This window comes from Lepisosteus platostomus, chromosome 9 (assembly GCF_059453375.1).
Source record: "Lepisosteus platostomus isolate fLepPlt1 chromosome 9, fLepPlt1.hap1, whole genome shotgun sequence".
NCBI lineage: Eukaryota > Metazoa > Chordata > Actinopteri > Semionotiformes > Lepisosteidae > Lepisosteus > Lepisosteus platostomus.
Window position 1 is genome coordinate 41,845,341 of NC_142619.1, and position 24,275 is coordinate 41,869,615.

Sequence of the window (24,275 nt, forward strand, 5' to 3'; positions counted from 1 at the left end):
TTTTCTTTGACAAATCAAGATATAAACCTCATCAAGTGTGGACGGATACCTCTGGGATATCACTGGTCATCAGCATACAAAACCCTTGCTTGAACAGGAGCTCACTGAAGCATGGAATGTTATTGTCCAAGGTCAGAACTGAGGTCTGATTAGGGCAATGAGGTGCTGATGCAGCAAGATCTTTTCTGGAAGAGATGGAAATAAGTGGTAATAAAAGTGTGACTTCCTCACCTGAAAACACCCCAACAAGAGGCACTGAAACAGCCAGCACGAGGTTTAATGTAAAATAAGCTAAGTAACCATTTATTTGTAAAGAAGTGAGGCATAGTAAAAATACAGGACAATGATTTATTAGTGAAAGAAAAAAGTAGAGAATAGAGAATACAGTATATTACATGCTAAACATAAAAATATTCCAAGAAACTAGGGAGAGGACTGAAGTGAGTAAAGGTGACTTCTTTGGTAAGGAAATTATTTGCAATAAGTCTCTTGATAATGGTATGTAAATATTTGCTTGCTGCATTATCTTGTTTTGCTGATCAGAAGTGGAACTGCAGAAAGAAGAACATAAAAAAGAAAAGAGCTGGTGGGGAGATCAAGTTCTTGCTGACAACACTGCAGGCTCCCAGACACCTGACAAGTCTCAGGAGTGCCTGTTGCACCACAAAAGGAGAACACCAAACTCAAATCCATCCATATCCCCGTGGTGTCCAGACATATTGTGCATCAGTTTCTATAACAGTGAACTAGTTAACAGCAGGATTGATTTAGGCTACACTTCAAGAAATGTCAGAACTACAGCTCAACCTTAACTATGAATATGCACCTTTACTGTCTGGAGTCGAATGGAGAGTCCTACCCATTTTTAAGAGCAATCCTTCAAATGAACTTGTTTCATAAAAGTTGAAAAACTTATGGCTCACACTACAAATTATAATTGTGGGTTACAATACACCTAAAGAAGACCTTTTCCACTACATTATCTGTTTGTCTACCATTTATTCCATCAATGTTGTTCCAAAGTCTAAGAAGCAAAAAGTATAATAGTCCATGATGGTGACCAAGTATTAAGTTGATGGTTTAGTAGAATATTTGAGTACACAACAAATGTTCTACAAAAATAGACTTTCCTTCTCAAGTCATCCTTAGTGATTAAAATATACCTCTATGTTAATAAAAGACAGCAAAATACAAAGCTTCTTATAAATGTCCCGGAAGGACCTTGGTATTGAAACAGAGTGGTAACAAATTATGTTGTTGTTCATCCATAATGATACTACTCTTAGTTCAGGCAGTTCTACATTGCTGAAGTACAGAATAAGAAGCCTTTATACTTCTTGTTGAGACGTGACTTATTACTCTAAACGTCAAACACTTTTACATTATTTATGATTATTTATAATATGTATGTAGGATCATTAATTATGATTAATTATTAAGAAACATTACAGACTCCCATGAATCCATTGATGAGTTTTAACACATACCAGGACAATAATCAGATGTACTCAGACTTCTGAGGAATCTGAACTAGAATCAAATTATCCAACCACCTATAAACAATTTTATGAGAAACTCAAAAAATTCAAATCTTAAGTAAAAAAATAAATAAGAAGGCATTTCATTAACTTCCATAAACAGATGAAAATGGAATGCTTCATAACGAATTTGGGCTAATATAGGATTTAAAGCATAATATACTGTAACTTGCTGATATTTGAAAAGAACAAGTATCCATGTTATGCTGCAAGTTTTTGAATGAAATACAAAAAATCATGCTAAAGGTTGTAATCGTCATTTTATTGTACACTTGCAAAATACTAGTCAAGGTACTTAAATTGCAATAAAAATGCTCCCTTTGGTGGAGATGACTGCACAAATAAGGATTAAATCCAAACAATGCTGCACCATTACCTGGGAGCACTGTGCTCCATAAAAAAAACCCACAGAGAATGCAGCCTAGGTTGTCTCTTTTCACTGTACATTAGAGACTGCCATGAGTTACCCAGCTCTGCAGTGCTGCTACCTGCATCATTAGAACCTGGCTAACATATAATTCTCTAGGTCTATTTTATGCCTTACTATTTGTCACTGGTACATCTCAAGGTCTGAAATGAAGAGAAAAGGACCATTATACTCCCAGAGGTCTAATCAATTCATCCAAGTCTTAATTGAAATGTCTGCATATACCTTTTGAGAAGATCCAAAGCTTGTTACTTCTATAATAAACAGTAAAATAATATCTGCAGCACAGTTTTTCCCACAGGCTAAACAGACAGCCACTTAACCAGATTGCCAAGAGCATGCTAATTCTTGTACAACCATTGTGCAACTTGAAAAGCATATTGCTTGAGCTCAGAAGACAAAGAGCATGTTGAAAGAAGCTTCTATTACAAGTGTTTTGTAAAACAGGAGCCTTCACTCCAGCCCTGCTTCAATATACACATTTTTAATAAAGGGACTAGGTAATCAGCCAGGCTGCTGAAAAAGATATCTGTTTACTATGATTTTTCAAATTGGAAAATGAAAAATAAAACAATTATGAAATGTTTTAAAATTATAATCACAAAGCCATATAAAAGACCATATGAATAACATTCTCATTTGTATTTCATTTCCTCTTGTCTTTATCAGGTTCTAAGAAAAACAGAGAATTAAATTACAGTAAGACATTTTTTACCTTCTTAAAAACTGCACCACGTATTCAGGTATTTTCTTAATATGTGTATTAACATATAATATTTTTCACCATGATAACCATAGAATGCACATGCTATACTTAACAAAAATAAACACAACATCCCAAATACAGTCTATTAAAGTCAACACTGAACACATGCAAAGTAGTAAAGCATTTTTTGTGTCTCAAAGACAATATGGTTTAGTCAACTTTCACCCATGGGGAAAAAAAAATAACATATAATAATCAGATACGTTGGGACTTAGGGACATAATATGATGCTTAATGCAAAAGAAAACAGAATAATGTTGAAATGTATTTGTCTGACAACCAATTATACAGCTAAACATTTTACTGGAGAAATTCGAGTGAAGTACCTCACTCAATGGTACAACAGCAGTGGCCATTGACCACAGAACCTTCCACCTAAAAATGTGCAACAACATTAAGAACTATGAAAAGAGTTGCAACTGTGTGATTTACTCAGTAGTAGTAGCACTGTGAATATGCAGATACCTGCATGTACAGTACAATATAATATAATACCCTAATCACCTTACACTACCAACTAAATGTAAACCTTTCAGCTCAGTTTATATTGTACAAGCACGTATTTGTATATAAATTGATTTGTAAATAAATTGCAAAGTTACAACTCAAGTTCTCAAGAACCCAAATGAAAATAAAGAGAATTCCTGCACATTTTTATGTGGTGGAGTACAGGTATATACTAAAATACACTATTGAAATCTGTGGCAGCAGAGAACAGTCAGAGTATCTCTGTTTCACATTTATGACTGTAGGAGCTTAAATAAATAGCATTTAGTACTTACGCAAGAAGTGTTTTTCCAGTAAGGCAATTTCAAGATGACCCTTGATCTCATTTAGCCTCTCAGATTCTGTTCTCTGGAAATCTTGGATTGCTGAAGCCATAGCAAGAGTTCCTGTACCAGCCTAAACACAGAGACAAAGGAAAAAAATGAAATATTAATGAAATTGGGCAGCTAGACAGCCTAAATACAGACACATATTGAAATGTGAATATCGGCATGCATAACTAACTAAGAAAGAAACTTACAGATTCCTTGGTTTGCACCTCTAAAAGATTAAAACAAACCTTTTATAATCTTCTTTTATTTCTTAATGAGTCAATTGCTCAAATGCAGACATGCTACAAATTTTCTTGACAGCTCTGTAAACTAGCTATTCATATGCGATGAACAGAGATCTGCACTGAGCTAACTGTTCTGTAACAACAAAAAGAACATGCAGAAAAAGAAAGATTCTTAACCAAGCCTACTGTAAGATTTACAGTGGTGTAAAATCAGAACATTTTGGAGTATCAGTTCTTTCTCAGTATAAACCACAGCATTTTAAGGTTCCTTGCTGCTTCAGAATGAATCACCACAGCTCTATGCTGAGCAAGGGAGGGAGCCAGTGAGAATGCTGCAGGGATATACCATAAGTCATTGCCAAAGAAAAACAAATGTTCCCAAACAGGTTATTTTACTTTAAAATCGAGCCATAGCTCCTGCATTTTCATTGGTTTAATGTAAAAAATATATAAAAAGAGGGAGGTACTCTTTACAGTATTTTAAAGAGAACTAATCTTAAAATAGGCACGGATCACGTGGCTGCTTCCTAAAGAACAGATAGCAGGGAGCTGCATTCTCTTAAATCTGCAGCATGGAAGCAATGCAGCACAATCAAGTCAGGGATATTAAACACAATGGTCATAGACTAAACAGAAAGGAATTAGCCAGCACATACCGGTAAATACTGTTATATAGTGAACAAGATAAACCTAAGCTCCCTAACTGCACTTTATGTTGTGAGCTTTCTAAATACTAACAATGAAATATTTTTTTCAGATTTAAAATCAAACCATTACATTTCTAATGAGAATTTCTTATTTTGTTTTACCTACATTTACTTCTAACACTTAATTTAGGGCAGCATAGTGGCACAGTGTTTAGAATTGCTTCCTCCCAGACCTTAGGTTCAATTCCTGGGGAGACATCTGCATGGAGTTTGTATGTCCTCCTCGTGTTTGCATGGGTTTCCTACAGGTGCTTTACTTTACTCCCACAGTCCAAAGTCATGCTGAAAGCTTCATTGGTTTCTGGGAAAACCGGCCCTGGTGTGAGTGTGTGTGTTTGTGTCTGTGTGCCCTAGGATGGTGTCCCACTAGGGTGTATCCTGTCTTGCGCCTGTTGCTTACAGTGACAGGCTCCAGCTGCCCTGCAGTAATGTACTGAGTAAAGCTCTTAGAAAATGGATAGAAGGATGTTTAATATTTAATTGAACTATGCATTCATAAATACAACTGATTCACCATACTTAAAAACTGTATTCCTCCCTTTATTTGACATCTACAAAATTGAAATTGACAGATATTAGCTATTGAACTACTCACTACCTTAAATTTCACTTTTTACAGGAAAAAAGCAGCCCTTTCCATAGCAATATCACTTTTATCAAGAGAGCTGACCAGAAAGTCTTAAGTCTCTTTAAAGGAATCTGCATACGGTATTGGGCTGAAAGATGACATGGTCCCAGCTCACACAACTGGAACTTTGCAAAATCAGAACTATATTCAGAACATCACAGATCTACCAGGATCTTGTAAAGGCACTACAAAAACCAAGCACCCACATTATTGATATCTCCCATGTTTTATCAATGTTAGATGGCCATGTTTAACAGTAGCACCAGAAAAACATCATTTATTTCTTAAAACAACTAAAAAGGATTGTAAGTGATCATTTTGTTCATGACCATGTTATAAAAAAAAGTATTGTTGGTTCTCCAGTTTTGACTTCTAAGCATCAATTCCTTTCATAGTTGTTTTTATAGTCTTTCAAATGTTAAATAGATTATCTTCCAGAAAACAGGAACTCTGCATGCTCCAGAAACTGCTGATCAATGTTACCAATTATTTAATCAAAACATTGGAAACATTTCTAGATTTATTCATATTCTTGAATTTATTAAAACCTGAATATCCAAGCATTTGAGTTGTACAATTTTCCTTATTCCCTAGCACAGTCATAATTTAATAGACAACAATTCGCTAATAATAAAATAACACAAAACTAGACACTTACAACATTTACACTATATGCAGAACACTGCATCCTAGAGGCCTATTTTCAACAGACCCAGCAACCCAGATGCTAGTTCTTATAACTTTAAAGCATATGCAATACCTTGACAGTCCAACAAGAGGAATACCCTGAAACCTTAAATAAAAAAATATGACTATATGGATCTGTATCTACTGTACTCTTGCAGCACAAACGCCAAAAAGTGAAAGAAAATCTCTCTCCCTCTCTTAGAAATCCATCGAACTAGGAAAGAACAACTTTAGCCTGAGGATTTCACAATAAGGAAAACTGGAATATCCCAAAAAAAACTTCAAAAATTTAATCTCTAAAACTGTAGATCTTATATCACATGATGTTTTTTGTTCCTATCTCATTGGTGGTATGAATAAATCTGAAGGACACTGTGCATAGTAATGCTTTTGAAAATGTAACAAACTACTAACATTTAACAGCACCAGTAAAGTCTTACTGTGGTTAAGGCTTAAAAAGCGATTGCTGCACAACTAATTTTTATTTAAGAAATAGATATGATTTGGACTTTAAATTAAATAGTTTCTAATTATGAAGAAACAGAAGAAGACACTATTGTCTGATATATGCCCACGAAGTACTTATACCCAAATTTCACTGCTTTAATTTTACAAAATAAAATGTTTTTAAAAAGTAGCTATTGACATCCAACCTTTTAATAAATAAGAAACTTGAAACAGTCACACTATAATGAGTTCCGAGCATGAGTTTTTTTAAATTCATTGTTTATACTTCCTCCACTGATGTCAGTGGTATCTCCTCCCTGTTTCATTTAAATATGTTGATTTAAAATCAACACAAAAGGTAAGCTTAAACAAATACTCAAGGGAAGATGACTAAGTCCCTTCAAAAACAAAAAAAAAGATTCAATGTGACAAATCTTCACATGAGACTGAATACTGAAATGCACTGAAATCCAACATAATTGCATTGCACTGCATGTACAGAAAACCTATGCAAGCATGATATGTTCATCAATTAATTCAAAGAATAAATAAACTATATTACATAACATATATAGTTGTGCATCTGCCTAAAAAATAGTCAAAATTAAAAGACAAAAAGTTGAGATACAATCAGATTCTATTGCCCATGTCAGCTATTTTGAGCTGCAACAGTAATTCCAAAATCCCATTGCTAGAAATAGCAGAAGATAGAAGACAAATGGTTTTAACTACAAATGCTCACAGTGATTATTGCATCAATCTACACCTTAAAATGTCCTGTATGCTATCTGGTGAAATTGCTACTGATACAGTGGAGGACATTTTCTTATTTGAGTGTGACCAATGAAAATACTGCAAAAAAAGTTTGTGTTTGCATTTAAACAAATACATTTTTTTTTCATAAATGAAAATATGAAGGCTATATGTTGGATTTGACAGGATAACATGGCCATGTTCAAAGACTATGATCTCTATAGACATTTTACAATGAAGCATGGTAATTATGGCAGCTGCTTAACAGCAAGGAAAGCTGATAACCTTGCTGTGAACTTAATTTCAGCAAAATGTTTTTGTGAGACAAGTGGCATTTCAAAAAGCAGCTACAAAGGCAAGTTTTATGTTAGAGCATTTAAGAGCACTTAAAATAAAACGCTTGCTAAAGCTAATCAAAGAATGCATGGTCAAATCTTCTGGCATGCTGTTCTCTGCACCCAAATAAAATTAAAGAGCATTAGTTTGTCACAAAGAACTATTACTTGCCATGCAGAAGTAAGATTTGGCTTCTAAGTTGAACAATAAAGTGCAGTGCTTTATGTTATGAATAAGCTCTTGCAGACAGCACTGAATCAAGGACACAGCACAGCTCTCAATCTTTATTATTAATGGCAAATATGAAACTACCAAGGAATTTTTTTTCAGTAAAATCAACTAAAGGAACAACAAAGGCACTTGATTTATAAGAGAATGGGTCTGGCTGCATTTTGCACTATACTAAACATCTAGAGGGCACTCAGCAGAAGTTGTTCACACTGTAGTGAGAATAGTGAATTACGTAAGAGCAAAGGGACGAATGACTGGCAATTAATTTCCCTTATAGAACACATTGACACTTAGCATTAGGACTTACTTTAAAAAACACCTACTGGATAAATTAAGGAAAGCTAAAAGAACAGCTATAAATGAGAACAGGCCATTCAGCCCATCTTAACCATCCTTAGTGAATACCTCTGCGAAAAACTATTTCAGCATCACTCATGTCCCTCTCACTGTCCAGAGATGTAACATTATTGTCCTTGTCCATCATATAGAGTCGTAGTATTGAAAGAACCTTTTATTATTTATTTTACCCTCCACTAAAATATTCCTTTTCATCTCTGTTGGTCTTTCTAACATAATTTTTTACCTGTGATTGCAATAGACTCTTCTTATTTTCTTTCACCAATCACCATTGTTTTGAAATAATTTTATTAAGTACTTAATTCTCCATTAGATTTATCCTTATTGAAGCCATTAGTCTTAAAAGCCAAATGCCAAGTCTACTGTATGGCAAATATGATCTGTGCCTACTGTTTTGGACAACAGTTTTTCAAATCAGAAACATACTAACAGAAACAATATTTGTTGTGTAAAAAATAAATGAAGGTGTCAGTGCATTACAAAAAAACAAAGCTTATGCTATGCCAATGATTTCTAGTGAATACCCCCTGAAAATTATTTTGAGGCTAGATTTGTATATCAGAAAAAGTAGTTAAATTATATTGTAAGAAAGTCTGGTAATGGTGAAGGTGAGAAACAATCATGGGTTAAACTTAATTTCCTCCTTTGTTTATAACCATTTGATGTTATTTTTGTTATTCTGAAAACAATACTGCATCAGGTCTGTCAATTATGGATTTAGTTAAGTACAATCCCAAGGATGTTACTTATTAGATCTGTGATGTCATGCACTGCCATTGTATTTGCAGGATTATCCGTAAGCACAGTCAAAGCAGGACACCATCAGAAGAGGATGCCCTGCTCTATTAAACACGACAACATGCTTCAGTTGCCTAATCTAATAAAGACAGTAGCTTATTTGGAAAATCTTATTACATGTGGCAGTAAATACAAATTAGTAATGAGAATATTGCTGTTGTAATGAATATGGTAGTGTTTCCATAATATGGAACAGGCATGTTTTCCCTACTATTTTCGCTTCTTGTACCTTCTTAATTTCCAGATCAAATCATTAACATCTGCACAATCATGAACACCACTGCACGACTTCTGTGTCCATGGTGTCCATGGAAACTCAACCACAAAAAGCTCATTGCGTATGGTGAACAGAGAACAGCCTAGGGTATAACAGAAAAAAACTTAAGATGCATTATGTAACACTCTGTGATGTGAGAAAATAAACACCTCATACATTTTTGTTCTTTCATTCCTTGAAGCTGTGTTGTATAATTTTGGCTCTAGGCGAAAAAGTCTGTAAACTTCCAATGAAACATTATGTATGCAGCTATACTAAGAATTTAATGTGCTGAGTTTCATAAAACTGCATAATATAATATTATATTATAATGTTATATAATTATAAACTATAATATATACTAAGCAGATGTCAAAGTGCACAACAGTTTTGCATTCTTAAGAAAACAAAAGTGTGTTTTGTGTTTTCATGTTAGAGAGAGAGGAAAAAATAGTGTGCATAAAATTAATTTTAATTAAATCTGCAAGAGTTATTACTCATTTTAACAGTGGTATTCCATGTTTTCCTGTGCTTGCATACCAAAGAGCTAAAGTCAGCAATAAGGGTGAATTGTAAAGATAATCTTTTTTCACCCAGGCTTCTCTCCTTAACTGACATTGTAAGAGGTTTTCTTTTTTTACTGCCCTTAAATGTAAGCTCCTTTAGGAAAAGGTTATGCTTTTCATACGGACAGTGCCGGGGAGTATGGATACTATTTATTGTGGACGTGACTAATCATGCTTTCTGCAGCTGTCTGAGGTATCATTCGCCAGGCCTTTGCCTGTAAATGATAAGCTCAGCACTTGGTGAAACATGTACACCCAATTACCCACACTGCAGTTATGTAATTCCTCTGAACAGCCATGAAAACTATAGGACCAGTAATTTTACATAGTCTGATACTTGCGTTATAGGTTCAGTAGTTCCTGAACTGTGTCCACCCCTGCATTCTTTTAATTAAGCTGTTACCAAATGCAAAGCGTCTCATTGTAGTCTTTGACTGAGATGCCTGAGAAGCAAGAGATCATGGTTTTCAATCCACATAAGCAAGCCCTGACCCTATCAGAGGCTGGGTACATTGCACTGCAGTCCAAATGTAGTCCAAATCAGAACTGGCATTTTTATGAGTGCAGCAGAGATCATCCAGTGGAGACTTTCTATTGCAGCAAGTGATTTGTTATGAAATTTGTATAACGTGATTTATTATACAATCTCTCCCTAATTTTTGTTTTCACAGTACAATCTATAGCTTAGCTTTTAAAATGGAATTTAATTAAATATTCACAGTTAAACTGCAAAAAGAATAAAGAGGACGACAGATGCTAACGCCACATATGCCTCACATCTGTTTCAAATTAACAGCAAAGGAATAAAAAGGGACAACACAAAAAAGTTCATGTCAATCTCAAATAAATGAAAAAAGTATCAAAGTATCGGGGACAGTCATTTCAGTTCAAGTGATTTTTACTCCATATGCAATAGATTAAACATACATTCATGGAAGTGTAGTACAGATTAAAATTCAAGAAACCTAAACTGCCTTTATTTGACCATTTATATTGAATACCAATCAGTGAAATTGGCCTTTTCTGGTTGTATTAATAACATATTGTTACACATATACACACATCTTAACACTTGACAAAGTATGTTTAGCCTGAATTACTACGAATAATAATAATAATGCTATTAAAATGTATTTAAATGAACACATTTCGGTAGCACTGCGATATTCACAATTTCTCCCTAATTCTTTAGAATTTCTCTGACTTGGGATTTTATGCAACAGCCTCAAGAAACATTAGAAAATCTTGCATGACACAGGACATTATCTGAAAATAAAACACATTTTTTTCATAAATATGTTGTGATATCAATTTAATTCCCAATGAGCATATTCACTTTCATGTTATGACAATATGAAATATTTATGTAAAAATTCCATCATATAAACAAGAAAATTAAAAACTCTTAATACCACATTTGATTAAAAACATTTACATCTAAAATTGATCCATCATATTTAATGGTGTACAGAAAATCCATTATAAAGACACAGAACTAAATACTTACAAGAATGAAAGAGGCTTGTGACACATGTAACTGCACATCTAAGCAAACGATTACTACATTAGTTAAGTTAACCATAAGTGTAAGGCATACAAACATAAGATAAACTAGACACACTGAACCCTAATTCTACACTATCCATGCTAGACATGCTTTACTGTTCATGCATCAGTATAGAATAAAAAGAATGTGTAAGAACTGTTATAGTAAGATAACAAAATGGCATAAAATGTACTTACAGGGTCTCTGATATCTTCAGTGTCTTTTAAAGAAGCCCGAGGTTTCACTGGAATTTCATCGTTACATTCATTGTCAGATGCATTGGGAGATTCAGCTAGATCAAGGAATTCATCTCGCTTGTGACCTCTAAACCTTATTTTGTCCAATCGCTTTAGCATGTTCAAAAGAGAGATCTTCTGCTTTACCTTAACATGATGAATGGCATCCCTAGAGGAAAAAAGAAAGGATATCAGAACAAGAGCTGAAAAGATTAACATAGCAGAGAACACAGAAGCACAAAACATGAATGTGCTTGAATGTACAAACTCTACTGAGGAATTCTAAATTGCTTCTTTAAATCAACATCAACATCCTGGTAGAAATAATGTTACGGAACTGACTAAGAATAAAGTTTTAAGAATTTCATCAATTTACCTCAATATTAAATGAGAAGAATTAAAGAGAAGATGTTTGTTTAGAAGACAAATTCTAATTAGTATGTAATAATAATAAGTTTTGGTTTATTACTGCCTATGCATTGGGGGCAGCAGACTACAAATAAAAAAGATAATCCTCTGAAATTCATTCCAAAATAAATACCGTCATTCTGTTCAATTTCATGAATAACACACACTCAATGTACAGTATGTTCACACTGCAGTATCATACCACTGGGTTGTTTCAGGACAATGGAATTATATAACGTTTAAAGGCATATGATGAAAAATTAGTTTTTATTAATAGTTGTTCAACATACTGTACACTGTATCCTAATACTTCATTATATATCCTAATCTACCTATTGACCTTTACAATGCATACAGTGAATGCAGCATAATTGTCAGTGTTTTCTCACCATTTACAAATAGAAAAATTGTGAAAAAAGTCTTACTGTAAACACAACATTTCACTGCTTTAAAACAGCAAATGACAGCAAGGTTCATACAAGCTATTCCAAACATTTTTACCTAGACCAAATGTGCAAACAGTTCATATTAGAATGAGAGCTAAAATACAATGTTGATTAAACATGCTCTACAGTTCTTCATTACTCAGACAGAACTTCATGGCTCAAAAAGTCATTATCCCTCCCTGGCTATTTGTATTGGATTGTACAAACAAGAATCAGCTGTGCCAGCCCACACCCCCTCACCTCCCTGTGTGTCTCATTTATCACTCTCAAATTAGCTAATACTTTAATGAAGAAAAGGTAAGAAGAATGTGTCAAAACTTTCAGCTGAGTGTATTTCAAAGTAACAGGAAATATTCAAAGATGATGCTATTATTAATCCATAATGGAACACAAAATAACAGAAAACAGAGACACATGAAGCCGGTATAAAAACAAGCATTTAAACCCACAGTTAAGGACCACAGTGACAACGCTTGAGCTAGCCTGGGCTGTGGTTTTCCTTAGCAGAACTGTTTTTAGACAACTAGATTTTGGAGATCTGGGCATATTGCTAGTGCTGTAAATGTATTTTGTTTTAGTTTCCAAATCATAATGCAATGTTTCCAATTACAGTGAAACTGCACAGTTTTAGCAATTTCAGGGTTATGCACAAATTATTTAATCACTATGCATATTATATCACACACTGAACAATGCATGCATTTATTTAATATATTTATTATTATTAATATTTTATTAAAAACTTGCATGTGGATATTGAAAACTTTAAAGGGCAAGACTTCAGCAAATAGAAAAAACTAAAGAGAAAAGTACTGAAATACATTGATTACATGAGAATTCAGGTAGTCACCTTTCGTAGCAATTACAGCCACACTCCTTTTGGGGTAAGTCTCCACCAACTCTGCACTCTGCACAGAGTTGGTGTACTTTTTTCCATTCTTCTGGACAGATATGTTCAAACTTTTGTTTGCTTCAGGATCACTTACTGACACCAGATTTCAAGTTTCTCCACAGATTCCCTGATTTGACTGGATCATTCAAGAACATTATTCACTTTCTTATCCTTAGGAGACCCCAGTGCAGCCTTGGCCTTGTGCTTTGAATTAATGTTACAAAACTCTTGCCCGGCTGCTCCGTTTGGAGGCACTGGCTAGATCTAGGCAGTGTCCGGTTGCCTTACACGTCTTCGTGAATAGTTTCACCATTCTTAAAAAGATATTCAAAGTCTTTGAAATGTTTTAATACTCTTGTATTGATCTGCGACTTCATACAACTTCCCTGAGTTGCTTTGAAAGCTCCCTCATCTTCGTGGTTGCAGCTCTGGTTAAAATCACTAGCTGGCCAAGAAACTCCAAACATATGGGTGTATTTATTTTGAAATCACAAGAGCCACTAGTACTGCATGTAGAGATTCTGCTTATCATTAAGATCATTTTGTGTACATAAATTAATTTACATTTCCTACAGCAATGTGTTTCAATACTTATACAAGCACGACTTTTCCATTGTTTCAAACTAATAAAATTTTTACTTCTTTTTTTCTTGTTTATTTGCTTTGGATGTGTGCTGTAAATATATAACAAATATCAATTGCTACTTCAAGGTGACATGGCTGCAACATTTAAAGCAACAAAATGTGAAAAGCATGCAGATTCTGAATACTTTTTCAAGTCACTGTAGATCTTAACATTTTGCAAAGAGAAAATGATCAATCTGATCAAATCAAATGGCTGACTGTGAAGTCACACTTATGAAGACCTGACAGAGAAACCATGGCTAAAAAGCACTTTTAGAAATGAAATGGATACGATAATGCAGAAGGGATGTCTGTTTTTAACATCTGGGATTCCCTGAAGTGGTTTCTAACTGCTTTAAGATTTCAAAACAATACTTAGCAATATCATAATCCACTATAGTGTAAGTCAAACATTATGAATATTTATTAATTCCCTTTATGATCTTGAAGTACTGCTCTCAGACCTTTATCTTCCTTATATTTCTAAAGTTTATTTTCCTATAAAGTTTTCTATCCATTAGACACACAGTGTGCAATTAACCAAACAGAAAGGCATCACTACTTTAAAGGTTGCTCAAACATATTTTTGCTATACTATATAGCTGTGTTACTTTTAATGGCTTGCACTTTTAAAGATTGTTTTTTAGGCAAAATCTCATTAAACCACAGAATGTCTGTGTGTGCCTTACAATCCGTGAGTGAAAATTAAACACCTGTAACTACATAGAGAAGTCAGATCCCAAGCTCCAAAGAGCACCGCAATTATGCAGTGCAGCACCACATTGGGAATACCAACCATAAATTGTATGTCTAGTGTTATTTGCAATGAACTGTCTTAATAATGAAACGAGAGTCAAGTACAAACTACAACAGTGGTTCCCAACCCCGGTCCTGGAGGACTGATGTCTCTTTGGCTTTTTGATACAGACATGCTCCTAATCACAGGCTGATTGACTTTAACTGGATTGTTGTTTTTTTTATAGATGGGGAATATTTTTAAAATTTGCTTTAAGTTCTTAAAGTGTTGGAGAGAATGTACAGTGCCTTGCGAAAGTATTCGGCCCCCTTGAACTTTTCAACCTTTTGCCACATTTCAGGCTTCAAACATAAAGATATAAGTTTTTTATTTTATGTGAAGAATCACCAACAAGTGGGACACAATTGTGAAGTGGAACGAAATCTATTGGATTTTTGAAACTTTAACTAATAAAAAAATGAAAAGTGGGGCGTGCAAAATTATTCGGCCCCTTTACTTTCAGTGCAGCAAACTCACTCCAGAAGTTCAGCGAGGATCTCTGAATGATCCAATGTTGTCCTAAATGACTGATGGTGATAAATAGAATCCACCTGTGTGTAATCAAGTCTCTGTATAAATGCACCTGCTCTGTGATAGTCTCAAGGTTCTGTTGAAAGCGCAGAGAGCATCATGAAGACCAAGGAACACACCAGGCAGGTCCGTAATACTGTTGTGGAGAAGTTTAAAGCCGGATTTGGATACAAAAAGATTTCCCAAGCTTCAAACATCCCAAGGAGCACTGTGCAAGCGATCATCTTGAAATGGAAGGAGTATCAGACCACTGCAAATCTACCAAGACCTGGCCGTCCCTCTAAACTTTCAGCTCAGACAAGGAGAAGACTGATCAGAGATGCAGTCAAGAGGCCCATGATCACTCTGGATGAACTGCAGAGAACTACAGCTGAGGTGGGAGAGTCTGTCCATAGGACAACAATCAGTCTTACACTGCACAAATCTGGCCTTTATGGAAGAGTGGCAAGAAGAAAGCCATTTCTCAAAGATATCCATAAAAAGTCTCGTCTAAAGTTTGCCACAAGCCACCTGGGAGACACCCCAAACATGTGGAAGAAGGTGCTCTGGTCAGATGAAACCAAAATCGAACTTTTTGGCCACAATGCAAAACGATATGTTTGGCGTAAAAGCAACACAGCTCATCACCCTCAACACACCATCCCCACTGTCAAACATGGTGGTGGCAGCATCATGGTTTGGGCCTGCTTTTCTTCAGCAGGGACAGGGAAGATGGTTAAAATTGAGGGGAAGATGGATGCAGCCAAATACAGGACCATTCTGGATGAAAACCTGTTGGAGTCTGCAAAAGACCTGAAACTGGGACGGAGATTTATCTTCCAACAAGACAATGATCCCAAACATACAGCAAAATCTACAAAGGAATGGTTCACAAATAAACGTATCCAGGTGTTTGAATGGCCAAGTCAAAGTCCAGACCTGAATCCAATCGAGAATCTGTGGAAAGAGCTGAAAACTGCTGTTCACAAACGCTCTCCATCCAACCTCACTGAGCTCGAGCTGTTTTGCAAGGAAGAATGGGCAAGAATTTCAGTCTCTCGATGTGCAAAACTGATAGAGACATACCCCAAGCGACTTGCAGCAGTAATCGCAGCAAAAGGTGGCTCTACAAAGTATTAACGCAAGGGGGCCGAATAATTTTGCACGCCCCACTTTTCATTTTTTTATTAGTTAAAGTTTCAAAAATCCAATAGATTTCGTTCCACTTCACAATTGTGTCCCACTTGTTGGTGATTCTTCACATAAAATAAAAAATGTATATCTTTATGTTTGAAGCCTGAAATGTGGCAAAAGGTTGAAAAGTTCAAGGGGGCCGAATACTTTCGCAAGGCACTGTATATCTGGTTTAAACTCTGTACCAAATTATTAGTTTAAATCCCCTCATTCAGGTGTGATGACTTAAATCCTTTGGAACTCTTCCAAAAATGTTCTTCATGAGCATGTTTAATAATCTAATAATCGTGGTTTCCTAAGAAATAAGGGTCAGTAATCTGAGGAAAGACTGATTAAAGTTTTGATTAAAGTTGCAGGTTATTGTAAACAATGTGCTTGAATCAGGGTAATTTTAAAACTCAGAAACTCATGACTGAGTGCAGAAACAGGCAAAGCAAAAGCTGATAGGCCAAATGGTCTTCTATCGACCAGTTTTGAAGTTAGTAGTTAATTGATACAAGGATCTTACATAGCCATTTCTTGAAAAGAGTCAGGGTACTAGATTCGATAACGTGGCAAGGTAAATTGTTCTGTACTCCCACACTTCGTTGAATAAAGCAGTACCTCCTATTTTCAGTTTTAAATGCAACTCCACAAACAGTAAAGCAAAAGAACACACAGACTACATATTTCTGTCATTAATGACTGCTTGCTGAAAACTGTACATATCACCTATCTTAAAGAAGGAACAATTGTACAGTAAACTAATTCAACAACAAATCATACAGGTTAATTACTTAATACTACACTTACCAGCATTTTCTGTTGCTGCAGCATAAAATTAAAGACACTGATTGGTGTGTAAACACAAAATACACAACCTACTGATTTGAGCAAAACACAGCAAACAGTAGATAAATGCTGTACAGAAAAGGTCATTTTTATTAGCAAGACTCAAAAATATCAATGTAGCACTGGTAAATAATATTTAAATAATCTTATAATAAAAAACAGCAATTCACAAACAAGTTAAAAAATGAAAAGGCATTTCTGTAATGTATGTTCTTATATCTTATTTACTGAAAGCAGGTGCTTTGGTGTCAGGTAAAGGACCTGTTACTGAGGGGTGTCCAGGTTCAACTTTAAACTTCCAAAGTACTTAACTTCTATAAGGTCCATCCTTTAGGTGAGATGTCAGTAGCTGTTAATCCAGGTTTTTTTGGCAGGAAAAAGCTTAGGCCAAGTGGTAGCCTCCAAACCCTCAGGTCAGCCCTGTCCCTGGCCCTACCCTCACTCCTTAGCAATCTAACAGCTTAATTACTGTATGAGCTTGTGAACTATCTAGCCATCTTATTCTTGTAACTAAACAATATAATCCTGGACAAGACATTACTTGACCATTTGACCACAGCAACTATTTTGATTATGTAGGATTGATCAAAGGATTGATGTAAGCTGCCCATGATGCTGCCTGAGGAAGAGCTTTATGCTTGAAATGCATGGCTATTTGCTATTATCTGTTACATCAAGCGATCATTGTTTTCTTTTTGCTACTGAGTCTCTGTTTATGATTTTGCACTCACTGAGGCAATAACTCTTTTTTACAACAAAGCAACAAAGGGACACATTCATTGTTTGTGACCTGATCATCCAGCTGTGAGGAAACCCTGAGTTCTTCTTCTATGTTGATTACTAACATAGCACTCAAGGGTCAAAAACTAATGCGTGATGTAATGCAATTACATACTATTTGTATTGATGGTTTCTTCTATTCGTGTTACATTGGTTAATTAAAGGAATTTACAGTTTTTTTAATCAATCTAGACCTGATAGGTGACATTTTCAGATCAAAGCACGAGACGAGAGATGCCTGCCTGGCAAATGATCTTAAGGTGTGTTACTATGAAACAGTATTTCAATATGGATTCCTGTGTACCCCTTGTCATCATTCACACTCGGAGCCAGTCTTCCAAAATTTAGCCCATCTGAAAATTTGATTTTTCTTATATCATGTTTAAAAATCTTTGTTTGGGAAACCTTCAAAACGTACCACAGATATTTGTTATATTTTGTTTGATATAGCTTCATCAAAACTTAGATCTAAAATTGAAATCTAAAACATCCTAGTCAGTAACTTTTTGTTCGTGGATGATTAAATGTTTAAATGGTCAAAATGGCCTGTTGCCGCTTTAATGAAGTCAAAGTAAGACCCAGTCCTAAACAAAATGAGGCATTTCTTTAACTTTGCACTGTGCTTCCTGTCGAGATGAATGGTTATAATCGTACAAGAGGAAATTGCTTTATTGCAACACATTTGGAACAGCCAAAATTGAACCTCACTGCATTTTAAAACCTATAGAATAACAGATATAAATTATAATACCAAGGTACTCTTCTACAAGAATCCAAAATCGCAGTACTAATAAGTGTTAAACTACAAAAGAAAGGATCCTAAACACTGTACAAATTGCATTCAGAAAGAGGTTAAAAGTATATCACATTTAAGATTTTTGTGGCTGTGAACTGGAATGGGGATAGATTTTTTTACACTTCAGGGATGGGACACCACTGTAGATTATTATGTGTGCTCCATCAGCTGTGATGTTCTCCACTTCACCAGGGACCCCTTTATTGTCAAACTACACCATCACCCATACATCGATTTTAATTTCGAGACATAGCTGAGATTGACTTTCTAGGACAACGGCCTGTTTTAACACGGTCACCACATTGAAATGAATACTTCTGATAAACTAAAAAGAAGTTTATTAAAGTTCTTATTTAAAATGTTTACTAAACTATTCAGCTTTCTTGGAGTACCAGGTTGTAAGTATTACACTGTCCTGTAACCAAAAAAAAACATACAATTTTTATGTTTATTTTTGCAGGATATACTAGTTACCAGTATGTAGCAAGTACATAAACTTTGCTAAGATAATCTATTATTTACATACTAACGTGCTGTAGTGCACACATTTCCCACGTGGGTTCATGACATCTTAGTTTAACAACATTATCACTGGCAGAGCAACCCGTGATCTTTTTTTATAGATCCTACACAGAGCAAAATGGAAGACAACTGCCAGTTTTGTTAGCAATATACTACTTTATCTTTGCCAAGATGACCTTAAGTAATGCTTGAATACAAGGTAATTGCAACTTCAGACATGCAACATTCATAGATACTAAATGTTTTACTTGATTCTCATAGATCTCATCCAAATAAATGAAAAGGGGTAATTGCTTGGTGACCCCCCACAAGCAACACATCACCAATGGGTTGTATTCACCTAAACATGGTAGAAAACTACAATCTCTGCAGGGATGGAGTAATCAGGGATTAATGAGGAGATTTTATTAACTGAACCTTTAACAAATTTTAGAAAACCGGTACCTTAACAAGTTGGAATCTTAAAGGCATATTTAGGACCACTTCCTTTTAATTTGGGGTGCCATTTGTCAAGACATACTGAAGTGTATTGTTTTTAAATGACTAGCATTTTTCATCTCATCATAAACTGGGGGTTTGGTAGTTTTCTAATAAAATCTGAGGCAACAAAATGCCCCTTTTTGGTTTAGTTACCATGGAATAACCCACATATATCATTAGTATTAGTATAGTATTAATAGTGGACAGCTACAGATATGAGCTATAATAATAAAACAACAACAACAACTAGATCTCCACATTCTTATCTTTATGAAAATATAAATCGTATTCCTATTAAGTATTACTAAGTGTAGAAAGAGACTAAGTTACCATTTTCCTGGTATAGAACAGTATTTGAACAATAGAAGTACAGAGCATACAGAAGCAGGATCATAGGGATTTTATATACCTGTGAAAAAAATCTAAAAGTGCACATGTAAATTTAGTAAAAACAAACACTAAGACACAACCTAAATTATTTATAATTGATCATCCTTTGAATGATGGACCTAAAACATAACATCTATTTACTTCAGGGTATGCAGCTCAAAAACAAACCCCAAGGGTATAACTCAGAAACTTAGCTTGCCAGCTGACATAGTAGACATATGTAGTGTTAGCCATTCACAATTTTGTATAATATGGTGCAGAAACAATGCTCTGCATGTCTGATGCTTATATTGTTATTGTAAACATTTGTGAAAGAAGAATAAGCTTTAAATATGCATATTGTAAAAAACAACCTATCAACACACAACTAGTAATGTCATCTCAATTAAGCAGTGTGTAGCTCACCTTTGCCAAAGAGTGAATCAAAACAATTCTAAAATGATAGCTTTAAACTACATTTCCACTATGAGATGTTTGCTATTCTATAGGTTTTTTTCTGAATTCTTGTCACTGTCATATTTTTCCTACAACTGTAACTTAAAACATCAATGGTCTTCATCTATTAACAAAAGTGAAGCAAAAGTAAAGTAGCTTAGGCTTACCAAATTAAATGCGGAATAATTCAAACTGCATTTAAGGGAAAAATAACATGACATTATGTAATATGTTTGTTACATTATCAAAAATCATTTTAATCAGAAATCAATTTATTATATTTTTTATCCTGATCTCTGCTTACTTGTTGCAACTTGTAACTTGGTTTAAATTAATGTACACTTTTCCTATTGCTAAAAAATATTAAAATCAAATGAACAACCTCACTAATGAATCATCTACAGTCCTTACAAATTGATTTACCCCTCCCAATTATTGTCAAATTTAATTGCAAATTATTATTTAATTACAAACGATGCACACACATTTCTTAAAGGCGTATAAAAATGTTTAACTTGGACACTTATATCGTTGAACAATAGTTAAACGTCAGCAAAACCTGCCAAGGAAAATCCTAAACCAAAATATGTTGATTGCCTAAGCATTCGCCCTCCTGAGTGTATACCAACTTTGCACACCAGGACAGTGCAATTTTTGCCAATACATTATTGCAAACTTGTTCAGGCTCTATCAAGCTAGTTTGTGATCTCTGATACACAGGAACGTTCAAGTTCTAAAAGAAATACATCCTGCTAGAATCCTTGACAGCACTCCTTAGTGTGACAGTTATTTATATATATGTGGTTTCTCGGCTGGTCTTGCTGCGTAACAACTATATAGAGCAGCAGCAATGTTGAAACAGTTCCAGTAATATCTCTCTATGATTTGTTAAAAAAGATGAGAGTATGAACATACTGCAAGTCAAAAAATTGTAACCTTGGTTAGTCGGTTAGTTGTATACTGTATAGGTCAAACAACAGAACTTTAAACACTCCTCTATTACTGCAGAGCTCTGATGAATAGTCAGTCTCTCAATTGGTCAGAGCTAATCAGTTTATTCGGAAATGAATGCCACTCCATCAGCATATAGATTTTTCCAACTGGCCTGTTTTTTAGAGTGAAAGTCTTGTGTAAAGGTTTTAATTCAAATGTACAAATTTAAAAAATAGTTGGAAAAAAAGTTGGACTATTTCAAGAGCTAAAGATGACTTACTGTAATTCAGACCTAAATTATCTTGCTGATTTGAAGCACTTCATTTTTAATGTTAATTCTTAAAACTGACTACATTATAATGAAAATAAACACAAAAATGATTACTCATTGCAATGTCATGTTTTCATGAGAAATGATAAAAAGGATGTTTGAACAGCAGTGTTTTCCTATCCTACTATGCATAATCTGACATAAATCATGACAGCTTTAAAACTTCCCCCAACAAAAATTATACAGTCAGTAGAAAACATTAAAAAAACGTATCAACAACTGTTCAGTTAATTAAAGTCAAAGCTTTAAAAAATTAGATGGAAATTAGTTGCTTTTGAAGTGTGGAGCTTCAGAAGTCAACAGCCTATAAACTCTTCAAGTGCTAGAAATCTATTCATATTATACCGCAGCTCGCCATGACTACATAATCATATGATTTCACATTTCTAAAAGGGATCGCCTGTTCCATGTTGCTACCCTCCAATTCTCCTATTCTTGCTTAATCCTGGGGATTACACTGAGGAGCAGTGTGCTTCATATTTCTCAGAAGCCATTGGCTGGGCAGCTGCAGCCACATTTGATTGTGGTCTTGTGTTTGTTTTTATGTAAACAGGAAAGTAAAGCTTCTTGGCATTGCCGACAAACTACAGAAATATTAATACTTGGAAGTGAGAGGGCATGTGGCAGTTCAAGAGAGCAATGCTGGTAAATTCAAATGATGCCCCTGGGCTTATTTGCTTCTTTCTGCTTTCTTTTACGGAAAAAAAAGCTCTTTCACTGCATTGCTGTCTTGTATATGTTATGAGTGTTCTGTTTTGCTGAAGCTCTACAACGGGAAAAAAAAACAAAGAACTATTGAAACACACATGCTAAGAGTTTTTCTGAAAGGGTTTTTGCCATTTACCATTACAGAATTATTATCCACCCATCCCGGTTTCCAAATGCCAGACAGCATTTTGTGGACGGCTGTAAAAGAAAGGCCTGAATGATCAATTGTGTACTTTTTGATCAATTAATGACAAGTGATCTTAGGCACTCCTGACTATTTAAAGCACTGGTTTATACTACCCATCCATCCATTTTCTAACCGCTTAATCCAGTACAGGGTGATGGGGGTGTCAGAGTCTATTCCGGCAAGCAATGGGTGAAAGGCATGATACACTCACAAGGCAGGATGTGACGCCAGTCCATCACACACTCACACCAGGGCCAATTCTCCCAGAAGCCAATTAATCTTCTAGCATGTCTTTGGACTATGGGAGGAAACTAGAGCACCCAGAGAAGACCCACACCCACACAGGGAGGACAGAGAAACTCTATGCGATCGAATTTTAAATACAACTATAGCATGTACCGTATGTGAAAAAAACTGAGTAACTGAGCTATCCATCCATGAACCAGCTGTATGTTACTGTTTGAACTTCTACTGGCTAGCCTTTAGACTTGAACAGCATTACAGCTGCTAGTCTTCCAGATACACAAATTATAAGAAAACCATCCACTGTCACTGCATGTGAGCACTTCTTTAATTTGAAGGCAATGTACAGTACTTATGTAGGATACTTGGATTGAAATAACGGTTTGAATTAAGATTGATTTAAAACAAATTCTTCTTGTTAGCTACTGAATATTGACATCAATTGCTCATTTTACATTAAGAAGCATATGTGAGACAGATAACCTGTCCAATTTTCAAAAAACAATTATTCCAGAACCAGAACCTCACAAATCATTTAGGTTTTTTATTTCCCCCTGCTGTACTTGAAGTGGTGTTTACTTACTTTGCATTAAAGAATGTTTTAAAGCGTGCATGCCATCTGGTACAATTCCAAGGATAATCATAATGCCCAGTTAGCACAATGCCAGGCTATCCAGGCCTTTTGGAAATATGATAGCACATTTGTGGTCTGGCAATCAGTGTTACATTCCTAGTACTTGGTACCAATATTCCGCAGTGTGTACATTATAATTTATATGCAATGATGAGACAATGGAGCAGCACAGTGGCGCAGTGGTTAGTCTTGCTGCTTTGCAGGACTGGGGCCATTCTCCCCATGTTCACGTGCGTTTTCACCAGGTACTCTGGTTTCTTCCCACCGTCCAAGACTTACTGCAGGTCAATTGGCTTCTGGTTAAATTGGTCCTGGAGTGAGTGTGTGCGTGTTTGTCTGTGTCTGTCTGCCCTGCAACAGACTGGTATCCTGTCCAGGTTGTATCCAGCCTTGTGCCTGTTGCTTGCAGGGATAGGTTCTGGTTCCCCCCTGAAGCTGTACTGGATAAAGTGGTTAGAAAACGGATGCATGGTTGGGTAAGTCAGTAAGTAGATTTGTGAATTATACATCAAATATACTTTGTTTGTAGAAAAGATTTCATTGATCCCCTTGAACATCCACACCCTTCCAAGACAGCTTCACTAAGTTATGGATGCCCTTATGTTAAAATGAATTTGGCTGGTTTCTGAACCATTTCTGCACTGTTACATGAAACTTTGTCATCACTGTGGTTCCACCCTCAGACAGCTTCCTTCATTGGGCTAAAGAAGATGAAACTCCAACAGTGTGAGAACCTGACAGTAAATTGGGTGAGGAAACAGTACAAAACCAAGCTCCTAAATACACACCACTC

At 35.3% G+C, this 24,275-nt stretch overlaps 1 protein-coding gene across 6 annotated transcripts in view; it reads right to left on the minus strand.

Annotated features, from left to right (window-relative positions):
• The window catches only part of gramd4a (GRAM domain containing 4a), a 77,435-nt gene that overhangs the window by 50,305 nt on the left and 2,855 nt on the right, over positions 1-24,275 (minus strand). For 3 of the 6 annotated variants that reach the window (XM_088645049.1, XM_088645047.1, XM_088645048.1), the window contains exons 2-3: positions 11,304-11,511; positions 3,514-3,634 (exon numbers count right to left, since the gene is read on the minus strand). In XM_088645049.1, coding sequence (XP_088501175.1) covers positions 3,514-3,634; positions 11,304-11,462 — 280 coding nt within the window. In that variant the 5' untranslated portion in view covers positions 11,463-11,511. The other 3 variants (XM_088645051.1, XM_088645052.1, XM_088645050.1) reach the window with 3 other exon arrangements.